Genomic DNA, 18,341 nt, shown 5'->3' with positions numbered 1-18,341 from the left:
CCAGAAGCCTAGAACAAATGCTTTTTTATTTTCTACATAACAAGGGGAAATTCCTTGTTATGTAGAAAATAGCTTGAGACAAATGGAGCTATAGAGTGACTCTTAACAAACTACAGTGATACAGGTCTAGGGACAAAAGCCAGCCACTAATAAGTGGCAAATGCCTGATCCCCCTAGGTAGTGGGGAGCCTGAGACTGGGTTATAAGAAGCCTTCACTATCTTTTAGGACCCTCCCTTGAGGAAGCCAGTCTATCACAGTTGCTTTAGAATGAAGGTCTTTTGGTTGCTCACAAGACTGTAATGGCGATTTTTGGCCCATCAATTTTGTGTGGGGGGAGTTTATGTTAATTCATTGTTAAAAGATAGTGGGTTTCCCCTGAGCTAGTTTCCTATCATCTGTGCCTATGTTTGCTTCACTGAACTATGGGGAAAGAGTCACTGGCTGCTTTGTTTACAAAAAGAAAGGACAGGCTGAACCTTAAGTAGTAGGAAGGAGTTCCTTGGCCTGTCCTTCATCTCACCCACAAGTCAAAAGTCCCTTAGCGTAGCAGAAAATTCCAGGTTGAAGGTCTCTTTGGAGAAGGCAGAAGGAATGACTTAGACTCCTGTTCACACATCTAACCACTTTCCGTCAAGATTTAAATTCCAGGTTGTCATCAATGGCCGAGAGTTTCCCCCAGCTGAAGCTGGAAGCAAGAAAGTGGCCAAGCAGGATGCAGCTATGAAAGCCATGACAATTCTGCTAGAGGAAGCCAAAGCCAAGGACAGTGGAAAATCAGAAGAATCATCCCACTATTCCACAGAAAAAGAATCAGAGAAGGTAGGTGTCCTCCTGCCATCTGGGAGGCTATCAGTTCCCTGTCAGTGTCTGGATTGTAACTGACTCCCCTGAAGTAATGCCAGCCTAAAGAACTGACACTATCTCGGAGTCAGCTTCCCACTGTTCCCTCTACCCTACCTCGCCAGCCCATCTTTCCTCCTCTCATATCCAGCTCCTCTCTCTGCTCCTTCCCAACATAATTGGATTTACAGAATTTCAGAGTTGAAAGAGACCTGAAAGGTTATTGAGGCCAATCTCCTCTCTTGGAAGATATGGAATGAGAGCCCCAGCAGCTCCTTTAACTTTGGAAAGCCAACCCGTTGACAGTTGGTGGGAAGAAAGTCCCCCATCCCCATCCCCTCTTCTGTGATGGACTAACCAGTGTTTTCTTAGTTTTGTTTTCTTCTTGTCTCTCATTTTCTCTAGACCACAGAGTCCCAGACCCCCACCCCTTCAGCTACATCCTTCTTTTCTGGGAAGAGCCCCGTCACCACACTGCTCGAGTGTATGCACAAATTGGGGAACTCCTGCGAATTCCGTCTCCTGTCCAAAGAAGGCCCTGCCCATGAGCCCAAGTATGTTCCATGTGTCCTCTATCCAGCTGAGGTTTTCTCAAAAAGAAAAAGAGACACATTTTCCTCCTTGCCTCCTCAGGGATGGCAGATTGACCAATTTCTCCTGTTTCAAAATGGGGTGAGGAGGGCTCTAAGGGCCTGGTCGCTGCTTGTGAGGCAGAGAATTAGGGATTAGGAATTCAAAGGGAATTCCTGGCCCACTCTATCTACAAGCACTGGGGAGGTTCATGGCTTGGAGGTCACTCACTGTTGGTGGGACAGAAAGGTACAGGACCCGAGAAGCTGTCTGCCTGTGGGTTTGTAGACTCACATATTCAAGAGAGGTGTTCCTGGAAGAGGTGAAACTAGGTTGATGCTTAAATGTTGAAAGGGGTCAGCCAGGCTAAGAGACACTGGCTGTTCAAGGCAGAAGTGACTGCATGAGATGTGACTGCACAGAGGTGATGTGTGCAAGGAAATTACCAGTAGTGGAGGATGGCAGCCTGCCAAAGGCTAGATCAGGCTCGTCAATCAAAATCATTTTAATCCTTCTACTTGCTTCATCTCCTATCAGGTTCCAGTACTGTGTTGCAGTGGGAGCCCAAACTTTCCCCAGTGTGAGTGCCCCCAGCAAGAAAGTGGCAAAGCAGATGGCCGCAGAGGAAGCCATGAAGGCCCTGCATGGGGAGGCAACCAACTCCATGACTTCTGATGACCAGGTAGGGCATTTTCCTACTCAAAAGATACAGGCCATTTTTAGCAACTGAGTGGTTTGAGATTGCCAGTGACTCCCTCGACATTTCCTGAAGTGTTTACGGCTCCTCTGTTTGACGGATTCTCCTTTAGCCCGAAGGTATGATCTCAGAGTCACTTGATAACTTGGAATCCGTGATGCCCAACAAGGTCAGGAAGATTGGCGAGCTCGTGAGATACTTGAACACCAATCCTGTGGGTGGCCTTTTGGAGTACGCCCGCTCCCATGGCTTTGCTGCTGAATTCAAGTTGGTCGACCAGTCTGGACCTCCTCACGAGCCCAAGTGAGTGTCCTAGTCCTGGCTAATGCATGTGTCACCAGTTGGGGCGGTCTGTAACCCGGGGAAAACAAGGGTGTGCTTTAGCTGTGTAGGACAGAAGGGGCGAGTTGAGGGAAACAAGTCCAGCCCTGTCTCCATGGCCTCTTAGAAGACAATAGACTTGCCAACAGTGAATGTGTTCACTCTTCCAATAAGCATGATCCTTTTTAATTTTTTGACTTTTTAATTTTTAAAGGAATGTATATGTACATTAAAAATTCAGTCAGGCCAGACATGTCACACGCCTGTAATCCCAGCACTTTGGGAGGTTGAGGCAGGTAGATTACCTGAGGAGGAGTTTGAGACCAGCCTGACCAATATGGTGAAACCCTGTGTCTACTAAAAATACAAAAATTAGCTGGGCGTGATGGCAGGCGCCTGTAATTCCAGCTACTCAGGAAGCTGAGACAGGGGAATTGCTTGAACCTGGGAGGTGGAGGTTGCAGTGAGCTGAGATCGCGCCACTGCACTCCAGCCTGGGCAACAGAGTGAGACTCCATCTTGAAAAAAATCATTTAAGCTGATTGAAAAAGTAGTCATTTCAATGAAAAGTCTCATTTGTGTCTCAGACTTCCAGTTTCTCTCCCCAGACCCATATACTACTATAGTCATGCATTAGCAACTGGGATGCGGTCTGAGAAACATGGTTTTGTTGTTGTGAGAACATCAGAGTGTATTTATATAAACCTAGATGGTATGGGCTCCTACACACGTACAGGCTGTATGGTACGGTCTGTTGCTCCTAGGCTGCAAACCTGTACAGCATGTAACTATAGTGAATACTGTGGGCAGCTGCAACCCACTGGTAAGTATTGGTGTCTCTATCTAAACAGAGAAAAGACAGTAAAAAGACAGCATAAAGGATAAAAAATACTACGCCTGTATAGGGCGCCTGCCATGAATGGAGCTTGCAGGACTGGAGATTGCTGTGGGTGAGTCAGCCAGTGAGTGGAGAGTGAATGTGAGGGTCTAGGACATGACTGTACACTAGTGTAGGCTTTGTAAACACTGTTCACTTAGGCTAACTACATTTATTTCAAATAGTTTTCTTTAATAATAAATTAACCTTAGCTTACTGTAATTTTTTTACTTTATAAACTTTTTTATTTTTTGTTTCTTTTGTAATAATACTTAGCTTAAGACACAAACATGTACTGCTATCCAAAAATATTTCCTTTGTTTATATCCTTATCCTATAGTCTTTTTTCTGTTTTTAAATTTTATTTTTTTTTAAACTTTTTAAACTTTTTTCTTAAAAGCTAAGATGAAAATACATTAGCCATTAGCCTAGGCCGACACAGGGTCAAGATCCTCAGTATCACCATCTTCCACCTCCACGTTTGTCCCACTGGAAGGTGTTCGGGGCAATAACATGCATAGGAGCCGTCATCTCCTATGGTAACAGTGCTTTCTGGAATACCTGCCTGAGGCTTTTTTTAGTTACTTATTTTTCCAAAAGTAGAAGGAGTATACTCTGAAATAATGATAAAAATATAGTAAATACATAAGGAGCGTGCAACCTAGATCCCTTGCATGCACAGTTCACAGTTGAGTTCGCACTCCCTATGAGAATCTCATGCTGCTGCTGATCCGACAGGAGGCGGAGCTCGGACCGGAATGCTTGCTTGCCCGCCACTCACCTCTTGCTGTGTGCCCAGGTTCCTAACGGGTTACAGACCCCTGCACTTGGTGATAAGAATTTTTCAGCTCCATCATAATCTTACGGGACCCCTGTCATATGTGTGATTTGTCATTGAACAAGACATTGTTATGCAGTACGTGACTATACCAGTTTCTTGAGTCCTTCTAGAAATTGCTATGCATAACTAGCACATTTTCCCTTTTGTCTTTTTAAACAGATATGTCTTCTGTTTTACATGTTGACTGCTTTACTTACCAGACTCCTTGCATAGCTGCATAATATTTCATTGAATAGAAGCTGACAAATTCAGTTTCTCAGAAAGAAATATTTAATAGGACTTAGGAACAGAAATTATGTATTGGGTGGCTGCAAGACGGTGGATCCCTGCACTTATCCTCCAGAAAGTATGCTTCCTATAGAGACTTTTTTGGTTAAACACGCAGCTGGTCACACTTTATACTTTCTTGTGAAACTTATGAGCACTAGCTGGCGGGGAGGCTTGGTAGAAATCTTTGCGTGGAGTTATTTATGCTACCAAACACCTTGGGATGCGGGAGTCAAATATTGGTGGTCATGGTGGTTTTGCATCAAGATGGCATCATTCTTGCCATGCAACAGGCATGTTTTCTTAATCTCTAAGGTCTATCACAAAGTGGAAAAGCAAGGTGTAAAGTGAGGGGAGAGGTGAAGATTGTATATGGCTAGAATATTTTCTTGAAGGATCGAAAAAACTGGCAACTGTGTTTGCTTCTGGGGAAGGAGGGACACTTTAAAACTTATAAAATGCTATCTTGTTACTTTAAATTTGTCTCTCCTTAATAGGAGTAATGTCAGCCAGGCATGGTGGCTTACGCCTATAATCCCAGCACTTCGGGAGGCTGAGGTTGGTGGATCATTTGAGGTCAGGAGTTTGAGACCAGCCTGGCCAACGTGGTAAAACCCCATCTCTACTAGAAATACAAAAATAGCTGAGCATGGTGGTACGCGCCTGTAATGCCAGCTACTCCAGAGGCTGAGGCAGGAGAATTACTTGAACCTGGGAGGCGGAAGTTGCAGTGAGCTGAGATTGTGCCACTGCAATCCAGCCTGGGTGACGGAGTGAGACTCCGTCTCAAAAAAAAAAATAGAAGTAATGTCATTTCATGTATTCATATTTATGTGTTATTTGCATTTCCTTTTCTGTGAACCACCTGCTCTTGTTCTTTTCCAGTTTTCTTTCAGATTGTTACTCTTTATTGATACGTAAGAACTTTTAACATAATTTTTTAAAGTAGCCCTTTGCCCAACATGACCCAATTTAGAACACACATCTGCCCACTGTTTAAGCCATCTGGAAAAGGAGAGGCCCAGTCTCTCTCCAGCTGCTCTTCTACTACTTCATATCCTTCGCTTTCAATAAGTATCTCCTTATCTTTAAGCACAGGCCTTCACATGATAGGTTCAGTTCATTTCCTCCTTCTCTTCTGTGAAATCTTCTATGAAATCCTTTCTAGGACTTCAAGTCAGCCATTCATTGAGAATGTGAGAACTCACTATGAACTAGATTGAAGATATGAAAAAATGTTGCCCAAGTGCGTAGCAGACATATAGCCATAGCAGTATTGAAATGTGCCATCGGGCCGGGCGCGGTGGCTCACGCCTATAATCCCAGCACTTTGGAAGGCCGAGGCGGGTGAATCACAAGGTGAGGAGATCGAGACCATCCTGGCTAACATGGCGAAACCCCGTCTCTACTAAAAAATACAAAACGTTAGCCAGGCGCGGTGACGGGCGCCTGTAGTCGCAGCTACTCGGGAGGCTGAGGCAGGAGAATGGCGTGAACCCGGAAAGGGGAGGTTACAGTGAGCTGAGATTGCGCCACTGCACTCCAGCCTGGGTGACAGAGCGAGACTCCAAAAATAAAAAAAAGAAAAAGAAATGTGCCATCAGAGGTGAATGCAGAGTGCTGTGGGGACACAGAGGGCACTGCCGCCAGTGTCTGCCAGGGAGTTGAGGAAGGTTGCATAGAGAGGGGAAATGCTAATTGAGTAACTACGTTTCTTAATAACATACTCTTATTCTTTCTTAATGTGAATTATGCTGGGTCTTCTTTTTTTCCTTTCTCTCTACTCTTGTTGGTGACATTAACTAATTTTTTGACTTTTTTTTTCTTTCTTTCTTTCTTTTTTTGGAGGTGGAGTCTCACTCTGTCACCCAGGCTGGAGTGCAATGGCACAATCTCTGCTCACTGCAACCTCCACCTCCCGGGTTCAAACAATTCTCTTGCCTCAGCCTCCCGAGTAGCTGGGATTACAGGCATCTGCCACCACATCTGACTAACTTTTGTGTTTTTAGTAGAGACAGGGTTTTGGCCAGGCTGGTCTTGAACTCCTGACCTCAGATGATCCGCCCGCCTCGGCCTCCCAAAATGCTGAGATTACAGGCATGAACCACCACGCCGGCCATGACTTTTAATATCTAAATGCTGGAGACCACTCAGAGCTCCAGATTCCTCCATCTAGTTGCTTACTTGTCACTTCTCTTTGGATGAATGTCCCGAATCTGACATGTCCAAAGCAGAACTCTTGGGTTTTGCCCCCTTCACTTCATTTCCCTCCAGTCTTTCCCAGCTCAGTAAGTGATACCACTGTCTACCCAGTGGCTCCAGTCAGAAACCTGAGGATCATCTTTTCCTCTACCTCCTTTACCTCCTTTGTCAACTCATCCTTAAGTCCTATTAGTTATACTTAGAATTTCTATCCCATATCCCTTCCTGTTCTTTCTACCTCCAGTGTCAGCACTCTAATCCAAGCCACTATCTCATCTAGACTGTCAAAATAGCCTCCTAACTGATCTTTCTACTTTATTTACTCAACGCTTATTTATGGAGTATCTTCTTTATTTTTTTTTTAGAACAGGAGCCAAACATTAACCAATTGTCACCTAAAAAAATGTAAGATCTCATATTTGATAAGTATTCCAAAGGGCTCGAGTTGCAGTGAGAATCAGTTATAGCACAATTTGACTTAGTAAGCAGAGGGGGAAGGGCTGCTCCAAGAAGTACTGCCTGAGCTGGGACTTTAAGGATGATGAAGAGAGACAGACCAAGGGTTCTAGGTGAAGGACACTGTTAAATCCTGTGGTGGAAGAAGAGCAGAGCTGGCAAAGGGGCTGAGAGGAGGCCCTTACGGGTGAAGCAGAGAGCACAAGGGAAGGCTGGCACTAGAGGATATTAGAGAGGTAGTCAGGGTGGCCCACCAGGGCCTGCCTTGTTTAGTCACATTAGTGCTTTGACCACAAAAGCAGTGGAGAGCTGTTGAAGGTTTTTAATAAAGGACTGTGACTTGCCCTTTCCCCACACTCTTGTCCCTTTCCCAGCATTTTTCTTCTTAATTTTCTTTCCTCTGCTGAGAGAACCATTTCAGACCTTTGCCTCTTTCTTCAGATTTCCACCCATACCCCGTTCCTCACTTTCAACTACCTTACTTCACACTTAATTGAAAAAATAGCAGTAAGCACACAAGAAATACCTTATCTTTCCATTACCAAACTACCCCGCTACCTCCATCTGTACCAGCAAGAGTGAAGGACGTATCCCTCATCCTATCCCTGTGTCCTAGATCCCCCATCCCTCTCATCTGCTCTAAGACTTTACCGCCTTGGTTGTCTCCTCTCCCCTCATCTGTAGCATCTCCGTCTCAGATCATTCCCACCAGCCTTGAAACATGCCCATGACCGTCTTTTAAAAACCTTCCCTCTACCCCATATCTTCCTGCAGCTACCATCTCATTTCTTTGCTTCTCTTACAGCCAAACTTCTCAGAGTTATTCATACTCATTGTCTTCACTTTAACTCATTTCACTAAAAAGGCCAACCACTAGCCACATGTGGTTATTGAGCACTTGAACTGTGGCTAGTGTGCTGTGGCACTGAATTATTAATTGCATTGTAATTAACGTAAATTCAGTAGCCCCATGTGGCTAGTGGCTACCATATTGGATAGCACAGCTCTAAAGGGTTCTAGTTGCATAATTAACAAACTTTTATCATGTATGTAAATATATCATACTATTATAAAACTTTGCACATAAGAGTTCATATTCTTTTCAAACACATAGGGCAGTCATGAAATTCTCCTGGATCCCTGAGGTAAAGATCCTACACAATCTGTCCCTGACCCCCTTCACCATCCTCTTTTCACGCCACTGTCCCTCTCATTCTGAACTTAAGCCCACTGGCCTGCACGAGCCTGCCAGCATGGGCAAAGAAAGGAGTGAAGGCATTCAGTTGCTTCGGATCATCAAGGAACAGTGAGAAACTCCATGTGGTTGAACGTAAACGTTGATTCCTTTTACTGTCCGAGCTGCTAAGTCTTGAAACTGAAGCCTCTGTTGTATGCAGTTTGAGTATCCAAAGCTGGGTTCTCAGCCAATAGATTAGGATCTGGCTGAAAGCTAGGATTCTTGATGCCTTGTCTGATACATTTCCAAGCTGTTTTGCTTCACCGTGCCCTTCCCTCTGTGTTTGTGGAAATTCCTGGCCGGAGCAGTAGAAGCCACCTCCCTGCTCCACTTGGGCACTTTATTATCAGCACAGCTCATGGGCCCAGGATCCATTCCTTAACCCAGAGTTAGCTCAAGCCTGCCAGGAGTTGCAAAACAACTCCCAGAAAAGCCTGGGTGCCTGGCCTAAGGCCGACCTTGACCTAATGACCTTTCCAGGTCAAGTCCCCTTGAGCTAATAGGAAGTAAATGAGGGAATGGAGTTGGGTGCTTTAAAAATCAGTGTATGAAGTAAGAGTCCAAGTTGGTAACGGTATCTGGTCAGAATTTTATAACATGATTTTATCATATCCCGTTTTACAGCCACTTTCAATATGTGGCAGGTGATACTGGTTTTCCATTTACAATAGTGATACAAAGTTTCCTATTTCAGTGTGTTTACATTTTTATCTCTTTTTTCATACCTAGTATTACAGATAGTTACATTTTTAAAGAGTCTGTTTATTTATTTTAGAGATGGGGATCTTGTTCTCTCGCCCAGGCTAGAGTGCAGTGATAGGATCATAGCTCACTGCAGCCTTGACCTCCAGGGCTCAGGTGATCCTCTCACCCCAGCCTCCCGAGTAGCTGAGACTACAGGCACACACCACCATGCCCAGCTAAATTTTTTTTTTCTTTTTTAAAGAAACAGGAGTCTTGCTATGTTGCCTGGGGGATTACTACGTTGCCCAGGCTGGTTTTGAACTCCTGGCCTCAAGTGATCTCCCACCTTAGCTCCTCAGGTTGCTGGGATTACATGTGTGAGCCACAGTGGCTGACTCTAAGAAGTCAATTTAGAGAAAAATATTAAGTAATAGTCCAAGTGATACCTGGATCTGTCACAAATCATGTGGCGATTCATGAATGACCAAAATCTAGGATATGCTGCCTTAGAAACAGCTTCTGTTTGACAGGTCCATATGTTTGCAAGACCGGCCACATCTTCAGCAAAACTAACCCTTCCTTGGAACAACTGTCAGGATCTGGCGCTTGTCTTCATTCTCTGCTTCTCATCCCAAAGGTTCGTTTACCAAGCAAAAGTTGGGGGTCGCTGGTTCCCAGCCGTCTGCGCACACAGCAAGAAGCAAGGCAAGCAGGAAGCAGCAGATGCGGCTCTCCGTGTCTTGATTGGGGAGAACGAGAAGGCAGAACGCATGGGTTTCACAGAGGTAACCCCAGTGACAGGGGCCAGTCTCAGAAGAACTATGCTCCTCCTCTCAAGGTCCCCAGAAGCACAGCCAAAGACAGTTAAGACGTCTACTTTTGGTGCCTTTTTTTGGGGTGGGGGGTCCTCCTAACTTCTCTCTAAGTGGAGGTGGCTCTTGCTGTCATGCGAGTTATTCCTAGGCTTTACTTTGAGCCTCAAGAGAGCATATAACTGGGACACTAGATATAAGAAGGAAAAGATGACTCACACGACAAGTAGAGCTTGATCTCCCTGCCATGGTGAATATGGTGGACGCAGCCTCAGCTTTGTGGTGCTGACACAGCCTCCTTTCCCCACAGCTCCCTCTCACTGGCAGCACCTTCCATGACCAGATAGCCATGCTGAGCCACCGGTGCTTCAACACTCTGACTAACAGCTTCCAGCCTTCCTTGCTCGGCCGCAAGATTCTGGCCGCCATCGTTATGAAAAAAGACTCTGAGGACATGGGTGTCGTCGTCAGCTTGGGAACAGGTGAGTGAGGCTGAGTCATGCCGCCTCCTGTGGCGCCTGAAAGCGGGTCCCTCTCATCCTCCCCTGGAGTCCATGCAAGTCCAAGGCAGGGAGAAGGGACTTCATTTTAGCTGCAGTCAATTCAGAGTGAGGAATGAGTTAGTTCCTAGAGGAGAGAATATGGGAGTCTAGGATCTGAGAAGTTGAGGCTGTTTCTGCCTTGAAGCTTTCAGAACAAATAGCCATCATCCTGTTTGTCATCAGTTTCCTTCCATTATTCTATTTCTGTTTTAAACACCTTCCTAGGGAATCGCTGTGTGAAAGGAGATTCTCTCAGCCTGAAGGGAGAAACTGTCAATGACTGCCATGCAGAAATCATCTCCCGGAGAGGCTTCATCAGGTGAGCGAGATCAGAGCTGGGGCCTGGTTGCCCGGCTCTGGAGAGCTCCAGTTCCCTGTCACACATGGCTCTGACATGGCCTCTCTGAATCCCTCTCTGACAGACGGGTCATGATGTGGCAGTGGCAGCCTTTGCTTTTCACCCGTCCATTTGAACCTGTCTGGTGGAATCCATCCCCTCTGTGACCTGAGCTGCCTCCCACTACTCCACGTGGTTTTAAATGCTGTCCTTTGTTCTGCTAACTCTGCTGCTTCGTGTCCTTTTCGGAAAACACAAAATGACCTTTTAGTCCTCAGGGCCTTGGGGATGAGGCAGCTTTCCATTTCTATTTGAGGACCTACACAACCTTGATGCCCCTGCCAGCTTTCTCCTCTAAGTCACCTTTTCTTTAATTTATGAAGGGAGAGACTTGGAAAGGAGCAACAGCTTCCTGTAGTCCTTGAATCAGTTTACTCTGCCCTAGAATCCCTGTAGCTGCCATAGCGAGGAGCCCTCAGCAGAAATGAAGGAGACCCAAAAGGCTAACTATGCTTTATGAAATGCTGGGGTCTCCCCTGGAGAATTTCCACCTGAGAAACTGTGAAAGGTCTGCAACATTGAGGCTTTTCCTTACTTGCTCATTTGGAGGTCAGATTATAGAAGCAACTGTTTTTCCCAGAATTGAACCTGCCTTCCTAACCAGACTTTGTTTTTGTAGGTTTCTCTACAGTGAGTTAATGAAATACAACCCCCAGACTGCGAAGGATAGTATATTTGAACCTGCTAAGGGAGGAGAAAAGCTCCAAATAAAAAAGACTGTATCATTCCATCTCTATATCAGGTCTGTACAGTTCTTGTTGCTGCCAGGGTGGGCCCTGCCAGGCTGTTAGAATTGGGTATCCGAATGCTCTCTTGGCCTGTAAATCGGACCTCATACAATAAGCCACACTCCACCGTGGGTTTGAGGTCCATATTCAGGTGTAGAATGACTCACGTATACTGCTGTCCACCTCCAGTCTCCCATGGTAGGCCTTAGAAAACGTCCATTGCTTCTGTCACATCTAGTTGTTTTGGAGCCCCATGAAACTGCAGATTTCCCACAGGTGAGTTTTAACAGCCACTCCTGTTTTTCAGCACCGCTCCATGTGGAGATGGTGCCCTCTTTGACAAGTCCTGCAGCGACCGTGCTATGGAAAGCACAGACTCCCGCCACTACCCTGTCTTTGAGAATCCCAAACAAGGCAAGCTCCGCACCAAGGTGGAAAACGGTGAGTGATACATGCCCCCGCCTCCTTTTTGCAAAAGGCTCTGCAAGACCCCGGGCCCCCAAGTCTCTGCAAGGCTGTTAGGATTTTACCATTAGTCACTGGGCACAGAGGTGCTGTTTACAGGAAAGGGAAGACCTGGGTGGGGAGCTGTGTGGTAAGATCAAGGTTCTATTTTGAATGTGTCAGTTTGGGAGACCTTGGAGATCCCCAAGTCAAATAGGAAGTGGGGGTTCCCATGTGAAGCTTAGAGGAGGGAGCTTGGCTGGAAATAGAAATATGGGAGTCATCCCCCTATAGGGTCTTCACGGCCACGGGAATGCATAGGATCGCCTTGAGAAAGGGGGCAGGAAATGAAGAGTGCGGCACAACCAAGCCCTAAGGAGGTGACAGATGAGGATGCCAAGTGCCCGGGTCCCTCCTGTCTAGCTGGCAGTTGACTCTGCATTGTCCACTGGCTCCTTCTCTCCTATCCTCTCCTGTCTCCTTACTGTCTCCTCACATCCACTCCGTTGCGTTCAGGCCACGTCAGCAGTCATCATGGTGGTCCTGAAACCCTGCTAAATACCCTAAAGTATAGACACAGTTACATGGAGCCAGTGCTCCACTCCTAGGTGGATGCTCCAGAGAGATGGAGACCTGTGTCCACGCGGAAACTAATATGTGAATGTTCATGGCAGCGTTACTCACAAGAGCCAAAAAAGTGGAAACAACCCAGATGTCCATCAGCTAATGGATTCATAAATAAAACATGAAGTATATCCATAAATTGAGTATTATTTGGCCATAAAAAGAAGTGAAGTGCTGATACATGCTTACGATATGGATGCACTTGAAAACTTGATGCCAAATGAAAAAAGCCAGTCACAAAAGATCCCATATTGTATGATTCCATTTATATGAAATGTCCAGAATAGACAAATCCATAGAGACAGAAAGTAGATTAGTGGTTGCCAGGGCCAGGAGTGGGAGGGTTGGAGAGATGAGGAGTGACTGCTCCAATGGGTAGAAGGTTTCTTTTTGGAGCGATGAAATGTTCTAAAATTGACTGTGGTGACAGTTGCAGAAGTCTGTGAATATACTAAAAACGACTGAATTGTATGCTTTAAATGGGTGAACTGTATGGCATGTGAACTATATTTCAGTAAAGCTGTTTTTTTTTTTTTAAACCCTATGGTGGTTTCCCACTGCACTGCATATACAAGCAAAACCTGCTGTGATCACCCGGCCTTCTCTCATGCCACTTTCCCCATTCCTCACATATGCTGTGTCCACACTGGCTCTCTGTCTGCCCCCTAAACAGCCAATCCTCTGGCTACCTTGGGCCCGTTGCTTTTGTCCTGTGTGCCTGAAACACTCTTACTCCAGCTGTCCTTCTCCTCCATGTCTGGGTTCCCCTGCTGCTGCTGTCCCAGGAGGTTCCCCCTGTGGTCCTCCGTCATAGCTCCCTCAAAGCCTTCAGAGCACTATCAGCATGTGGAATTCTTCTGTATGTACTGGCTACTGGTTTAGTGTCTGTTCTCTCCCCTTTCAATCTCCTCACCACTGTAGATGTTTTAGGAGGACAAGCATCTTACTTGGTTTTGCTAACCAAGTTCTTTCCCAGCACCAAGCATAGTGCCTGGCACATAGCAGATGCTGTGAAATATGTGAAGAATGAATGAATGTTGCCTGTGGCTCAAGCTTAAGGAGGATAAAAACCACGCCAGGGAGTGGTTTGGTCCACTGGCCCCTGTAAGTCTGACCCAAGTCTCTCACATAGGAGAAGGCACAATCCCTGTGGAATCCAGTGACATTGTACCTACGTGGGATGGCATTCGGCTCGGGGAGAGACTCCGTACCATGTCCTGTAGTGACAAAATCCTACGCTGGAATGTGCTGGGCCTGCAAGGGGCACTGTTGACCCACTTCCTGCAGCCCATTTATCTCAAATCTGTTACATTGGGTAAGAGGCCTGCCTTGGGATCTGGAACTGGTCTGTCGTCCTTGTGCCCAAATCCCAAACGGCATGTTTTGTTGCCAGGTGTTTTGTCTCCCCTGTCAAAGTGAGCATGAGTCACCCCTCAGTTACTGGTTGTCCAGTCTGCTGTGCTAGGGAGATCCTGGGTAGCCCCGGTCAGAAGGTGCTTCCTAACAAGGCAGCTGTTTCTCTTTCTTGACAACTGCATTTTGTACCTCCAAAATCCCCACATGCCCCTGCCTCTTAACAGCATTTGGTGCAAACACAGGTATATATGTTTCTCTTTTTTGTACACAGGTTACCTTTTCAGCCAAGGGCATCTGACCCGGGCTATTTGCTGTCGTGTGACAAGAGATGGGAGTGCATTTGAGGATGGACTACGACATCCCTTTATTGTCAACCACCCCAAGGTGCTATAACCCCCCTTCTGTTTTCCCTGACATTTTTCTCCTTTTCAAGCAGTCACGTAAATAGAGGAAAATTGTACAATGTGAGCAAGGGGAGCATTGCCCGCAGTGGTAGCCCACATTGGAACATTGCCCCCAGGGGAACACTGCCCGCAGTGGTAGCCCACAAGGGAACATTGCCCACAGTGGCCCACCACCATTTGTTGGTGTCCCAAGAACTTTAACTGTCTTCCTTTTGGATGCCAGGGGCTTTCCTTCTCTTAGTCTGGAATTAATCTGAATCGAGGTGGAGTTAGTATGTCTAGAGTGTGCTCTGTCTTAGCCAAACAGAACCCTAAATACAGGAGAAAGATCATGACTCTGCATTTCCTCTTTGCTATAAGTCTCGAGTCCCTGCTTCAGAATCTTATTCCTGAAAGGTTTCCATCTTTCTCCCATTGCTTCTGGGATTCCTAGGTTGGCAGAGTCAGCGTATATGATTCCAAAAGGCAATCTGGGAAGACTAAGGAGACAAGCGTCAACTGGTGTCTGGCTGATGGCTATGACCTGGAGATCCTGGATGGTACCAGAGGCACCGTGGATGGGTAAGGAGACAGGAGAGCGCAGTGAGGACCAAGCCTCTGCCCTGACTTGCAAGGGTGCATCATACCTCTGCAGTCTCAGGGCTTGAGAGCCACCTTCCCTGCCACGGTTTCTCCACTGTGAGCTCCTCATCTTACAGGTCCCAGGTGAATAATGAGTGCTTTTGTTTCTCTAGGCCACGGAATGAATTGTCCCGGGTCTCCAAAAAGAACATTTTTCTTCTATTTAAGAAGCTCTGCTCCTTCCGTTACCGCAGGGATCTACTGAGACTCTCCTATGGTGAGGCCAAGAAAGCTGCCCGTGACTACGAGACGGCCAAGAACTACTTCAAAAAAAGCTTGAAGGATATGGGCTATGGGAACTGGATTAGCAAACCCCAGGAGGAAAAGAACTTTTATCTCTGCCCAGTATAGTATGCTCCGGTGACAGATGGATTAGGGTGTGTCATACTAGGGTGAGAGAGAGGTAGGTCGTAGCATTCCTCATCACATGGTCAGGGGATTTTTTTTTTCCTCCTTTTTTTTCTTTTTAATCCATAATTGGTGATACTGAAAACTTTGGGTTCCCATTTATCCTGCTTTCTTTGGGATTGCTAGGCAAGGTCTGGCCAGGCCCCCCTTTTTTTCCCCCAAGTGAAGAGGTAGAAACCTAAGAAGTTATCTTTTCTTTCTATAACTCAAAGCATACATAGTCACTGAGCACCTGCAGTCCATTTCCTCTTAAAAGTTTTTTTTTTTTTTCCATTTCCTTTCCCTTTGTGTTTGCTACACTGACCTCTTGTGGTCTTGATTAGGTTTCAGTCAATTCTGGATCATGTCCGAGACTGATGATTTCTTTTGTGGATTACGCAGACCCCTCTACTTCCCCCTTCCCCTTCTGAGGTTCTTTCCTTGTGATCAGAATTTCTCCTTTTCTCCCTCAGAGGGTAAAAAGGCGAACTTAAAGGATCTGGTGAAACATTTGTAAGGGTAGGAGTTGAAAACTGCAGTTCCCAGTGCCACGGAAGTGTGATTGGAGCCTACAGATAATGCCCTGCCATCCTCCCATCCTGCACTTTAGCCAGCTGCAGGGCGGGCAAGGCAAGGAAAGCTGCTTCCCTGGAAGTGTGCCCCTTTCCCCGGCAGCAGGGAAGTCTAGAACCAGCCAGACTGGGTTAAGGGAGTTGCCCAAGCCATAGCGGAGGTTTCACCCAGCAAGGTGACACAGACCACTTCCCAGGAGCACGGGCATGCCTTGGGATATTGCCAAGCTTCCAGCTGCCTCTTCTCCTAAAGCACTCCTAGGAATTTGCCCTGCAAATGCTGGGCGTGCACCCTAGCCAACGTAGGAAAAAATCCAGGACAAATCCTAGAGGGTGGAAAATCATCTCTGCTCAGATAATCATGACTTAGCAAGAATAAGGGCAAAAAATCCTGTTGGCTCACGTCACTGTTCTACCCTGCATAATATCTCTCATGACAGTGACACCAAGAGAAGTTGACTAAGTCATATGTAAATTAGGAGTGTTTAAAAGAATGCCATAGATGTTGATTCTTAACTGCTACAGACAACCTATAATTGAGCAGATTTAAAATTCAGGCATACTTTTCCATTTATCCAAGTGCTTTCATTTTTCCAGATGGCTTCAGAAGTAGGCTCGTGGGCAGAGCGCAGACCTGATCTTTATAGTGTTGACATAGAAAGCAGTAGTAGTGGGTGAAAGGACAGGTTGTCTTCAAACTCTGTGAGGTGGAATCTTTTGTCTACACCTCCATGAACATTGACTCGTGTGTTCAGAGCCTTTGGCCTCCCTGTGGAGTCTGGCTCTCTGGCTCCTGTGCATTCTTTGAATAGTCACTCGTAAAAATTGTCAATGCTTGAAACTATTTCTTTTACTCATGTTGAAGGGACTTTGTTGACTTTTAGAGTGTTGGTCATGACTCCAAGAGCAGAGCAGGGAAGAGCCCAAGCATAGACTTGAGTGCCGTGATGGCTGCGGTCCAGTTTTGTGATTCTGCTTTTACGTGTTACTTGGTAACAGTCAGCTAGACACACTCAGGAGGACTACTGAGGCTCTGCGACCTTCAGGACCTGAGCCTGCCTCTCTCCTTTAGATGACAGACCTTCATCTGAGAATGTGCTGAGCCAGCACCCTCAGATGATTTCCCTCCAAACTGCTGACTAGGTCACCCTCTGTCTGGTAGAGACATTCACATCTTTGCTTTTATTCTATACCCTCGGTACTTTTGACCAAAAAATGACCAAAATAAGAAAATGCAACTTTAAAAAATAGACTAAGGATGCCTTTGCAGAACACCAAAGCATCCCAAGGAACCGGTAGGGAAATGATGCCTGTCTCCTGGGGTAGAAGAGGCCTGCTCCCTGGCTCTGGGTCTGCTGGGGGCACAGTAAATCAGTCTTGGCACCCACATCCAGGTCAGAGAGGTCTGTGGTTCTCAGCATCAGAAGGCAGCGCAGCCCCTCTCCAGGCTACAGGGTTGTCACCTGCTGAGTCCTCAAGCTGTTTGGCCTCTCTGGTCCGTCTTGGGCATTAGATTCTCCAGCAGAGCTCTGGCCAGCTGCCTCCTCTTTATCTGGGAACACGGGCTCTCACAAGATCAGAACCCCCACTCACCCCTGAGATCTTATCTAGCAAGCCTGTAGTATTCCGTTTCTGTTGTAGGAAGAGCGCGAGGCATCCCTGAATTCCATGCATCTGCTGGAAATGAGCCGTGTCAGATCGCACACCCCCGCGCCCCCATGCCCCTCTGAGTCACACGGGACAGAGGAGGCAGAGCTTCCGCCCACTGTTATCAATTTCTTTGTCCAGTCTTTTGTTTTTAATAAGCAGTGCCCCTCCCCACTCTTCTTTTTAATGATTTTTGTAGTTGATTTGTCTGAACTGTGGCTACTGTGCATTCCTTGAATAATCACTTGTAAAAATTGTCAGTGCTTGAAGCTGTTTCCTTTACTCACATTGAAGGGACTTTGTTGGTTTTTTGGAGTCTTGGTTTTGACTCCAAGAACAGAGTCAGGAAGACCCCAAGCATAGACTTGGGTACCGTGAAAATGGCTGCAGTCCAGTTTTATGATTCCGCTTTTATGTGTCCCTTGATAACAGTGACTTAACAATATACATTCCTCATAAATAAAAAAAAAAAACAAGAATCTGAATTCTTAGAAAGTTTTAAGTCCTGGTTTCTTGGGGGAGGTGAAAATGGGAACAGGGGGACCTGTGGCCCTGGGGTTTCTGATAACAGCACCAGTGGCATCTGACATGAACCTGTTGGGGACAGGGCTGTCCCTCAACCTTTGGAAAGGAGCAGTTTCAAAGAACCTCCCTTTGTGGATAAGTTTGCGTCTGGGTGGGGTGGGGTTCATCAGGCACCTTTTGATTAACTTCCCCAGCAGAGCCCACTATTTATTTAGTTATTTAGAGATGGAGTATTGCTCTGTCGTCCAGGCTGGAGTGCAGTGGCAGGATCTCGGCTCACTGCAAGCT

General features: G+C 46.3%; 1 protein-coding gene across 3 annotated transcripts in view; it reads left to right on the top strand.

Moving 5' to 3' along the window:
* Positions 1-18,013, top strand: part of ADAR (adenosine deaminase RNA specific) — a 46,735-nt gene extending 28,722 nt beyond the window's left edge. For 2 of the 3 annotated variants that reach the window (XM_050752435.1, XM_050752444.1), the window contains exons 3-15: positions 638-821; positions 1,248-1,396; positions 1,950-2,094; positions 2,222-2,412; positions 9,632-9,779; positions 10,117-10,288; positions 10,574-10,667; positions 11,365-11,487; positions 11,781-11,914; positions 13,674-13,856; positions 14,169-14,281; positions 14,735-14,862; positions 15,036-18,013. In XM_050752435.1, the coding sequence (XP_050608392.1) occupies positions 638-821; positions 1,248-1,396; positions 1,950-2,094; positions 2,222-2,412; positions 9,632-9,779; positions 10,117-10,288; positions 10,574-10,667; positions 11,365-11,487; positions 11,781-11,914; positions 13,674-13,856; positions 14,169-14,281; positions 14,735-14,862; positions 15,036-15,273 (2,002 nt within the window). In that variant the 3' untranslated portion in view covers positions 15,274-18,013. Of the gene's footprint in view, positions 1-637; positions 822-1,247; positions 1,397-1,949; positions 2,095-2,221; positions 2,413-9,631; positions 9,858-10,116; positions 10,289-10,573; positions 10,668-11,364; positions 11,488-11,780; positions 11,915-13,673; positions 13,857-14,168; positions 14,282-14,734; positions 14,863-15,035 lie in introns of all 3 variants that reach the window. The other variant, XM_050752426.1, reaches the window with a different exon arrangement.
* Positions 18,014-18,341: the final 328 nt, after the last annotated feature.

Source organism: Macaca thibetana, chromosome 1 (assembly GCF_024542745.1).
Source record: "Macaca thibetana thibetana isolate TM-01 chromosome 1, ASM2454274v1, whole genome shotgun sequence".
Taxonomy (NCBI): domain Eukaryota; kingdom Metazoa; phylum Chordata; class Mammalia; order Primates; family Cercopithecidae; genus Macaca; species Macaca thibetana.
Note: the sequence above shows the minus strand (reverse complement) of the source record. Positions and strands in the feature narration are given on the sequence as shown.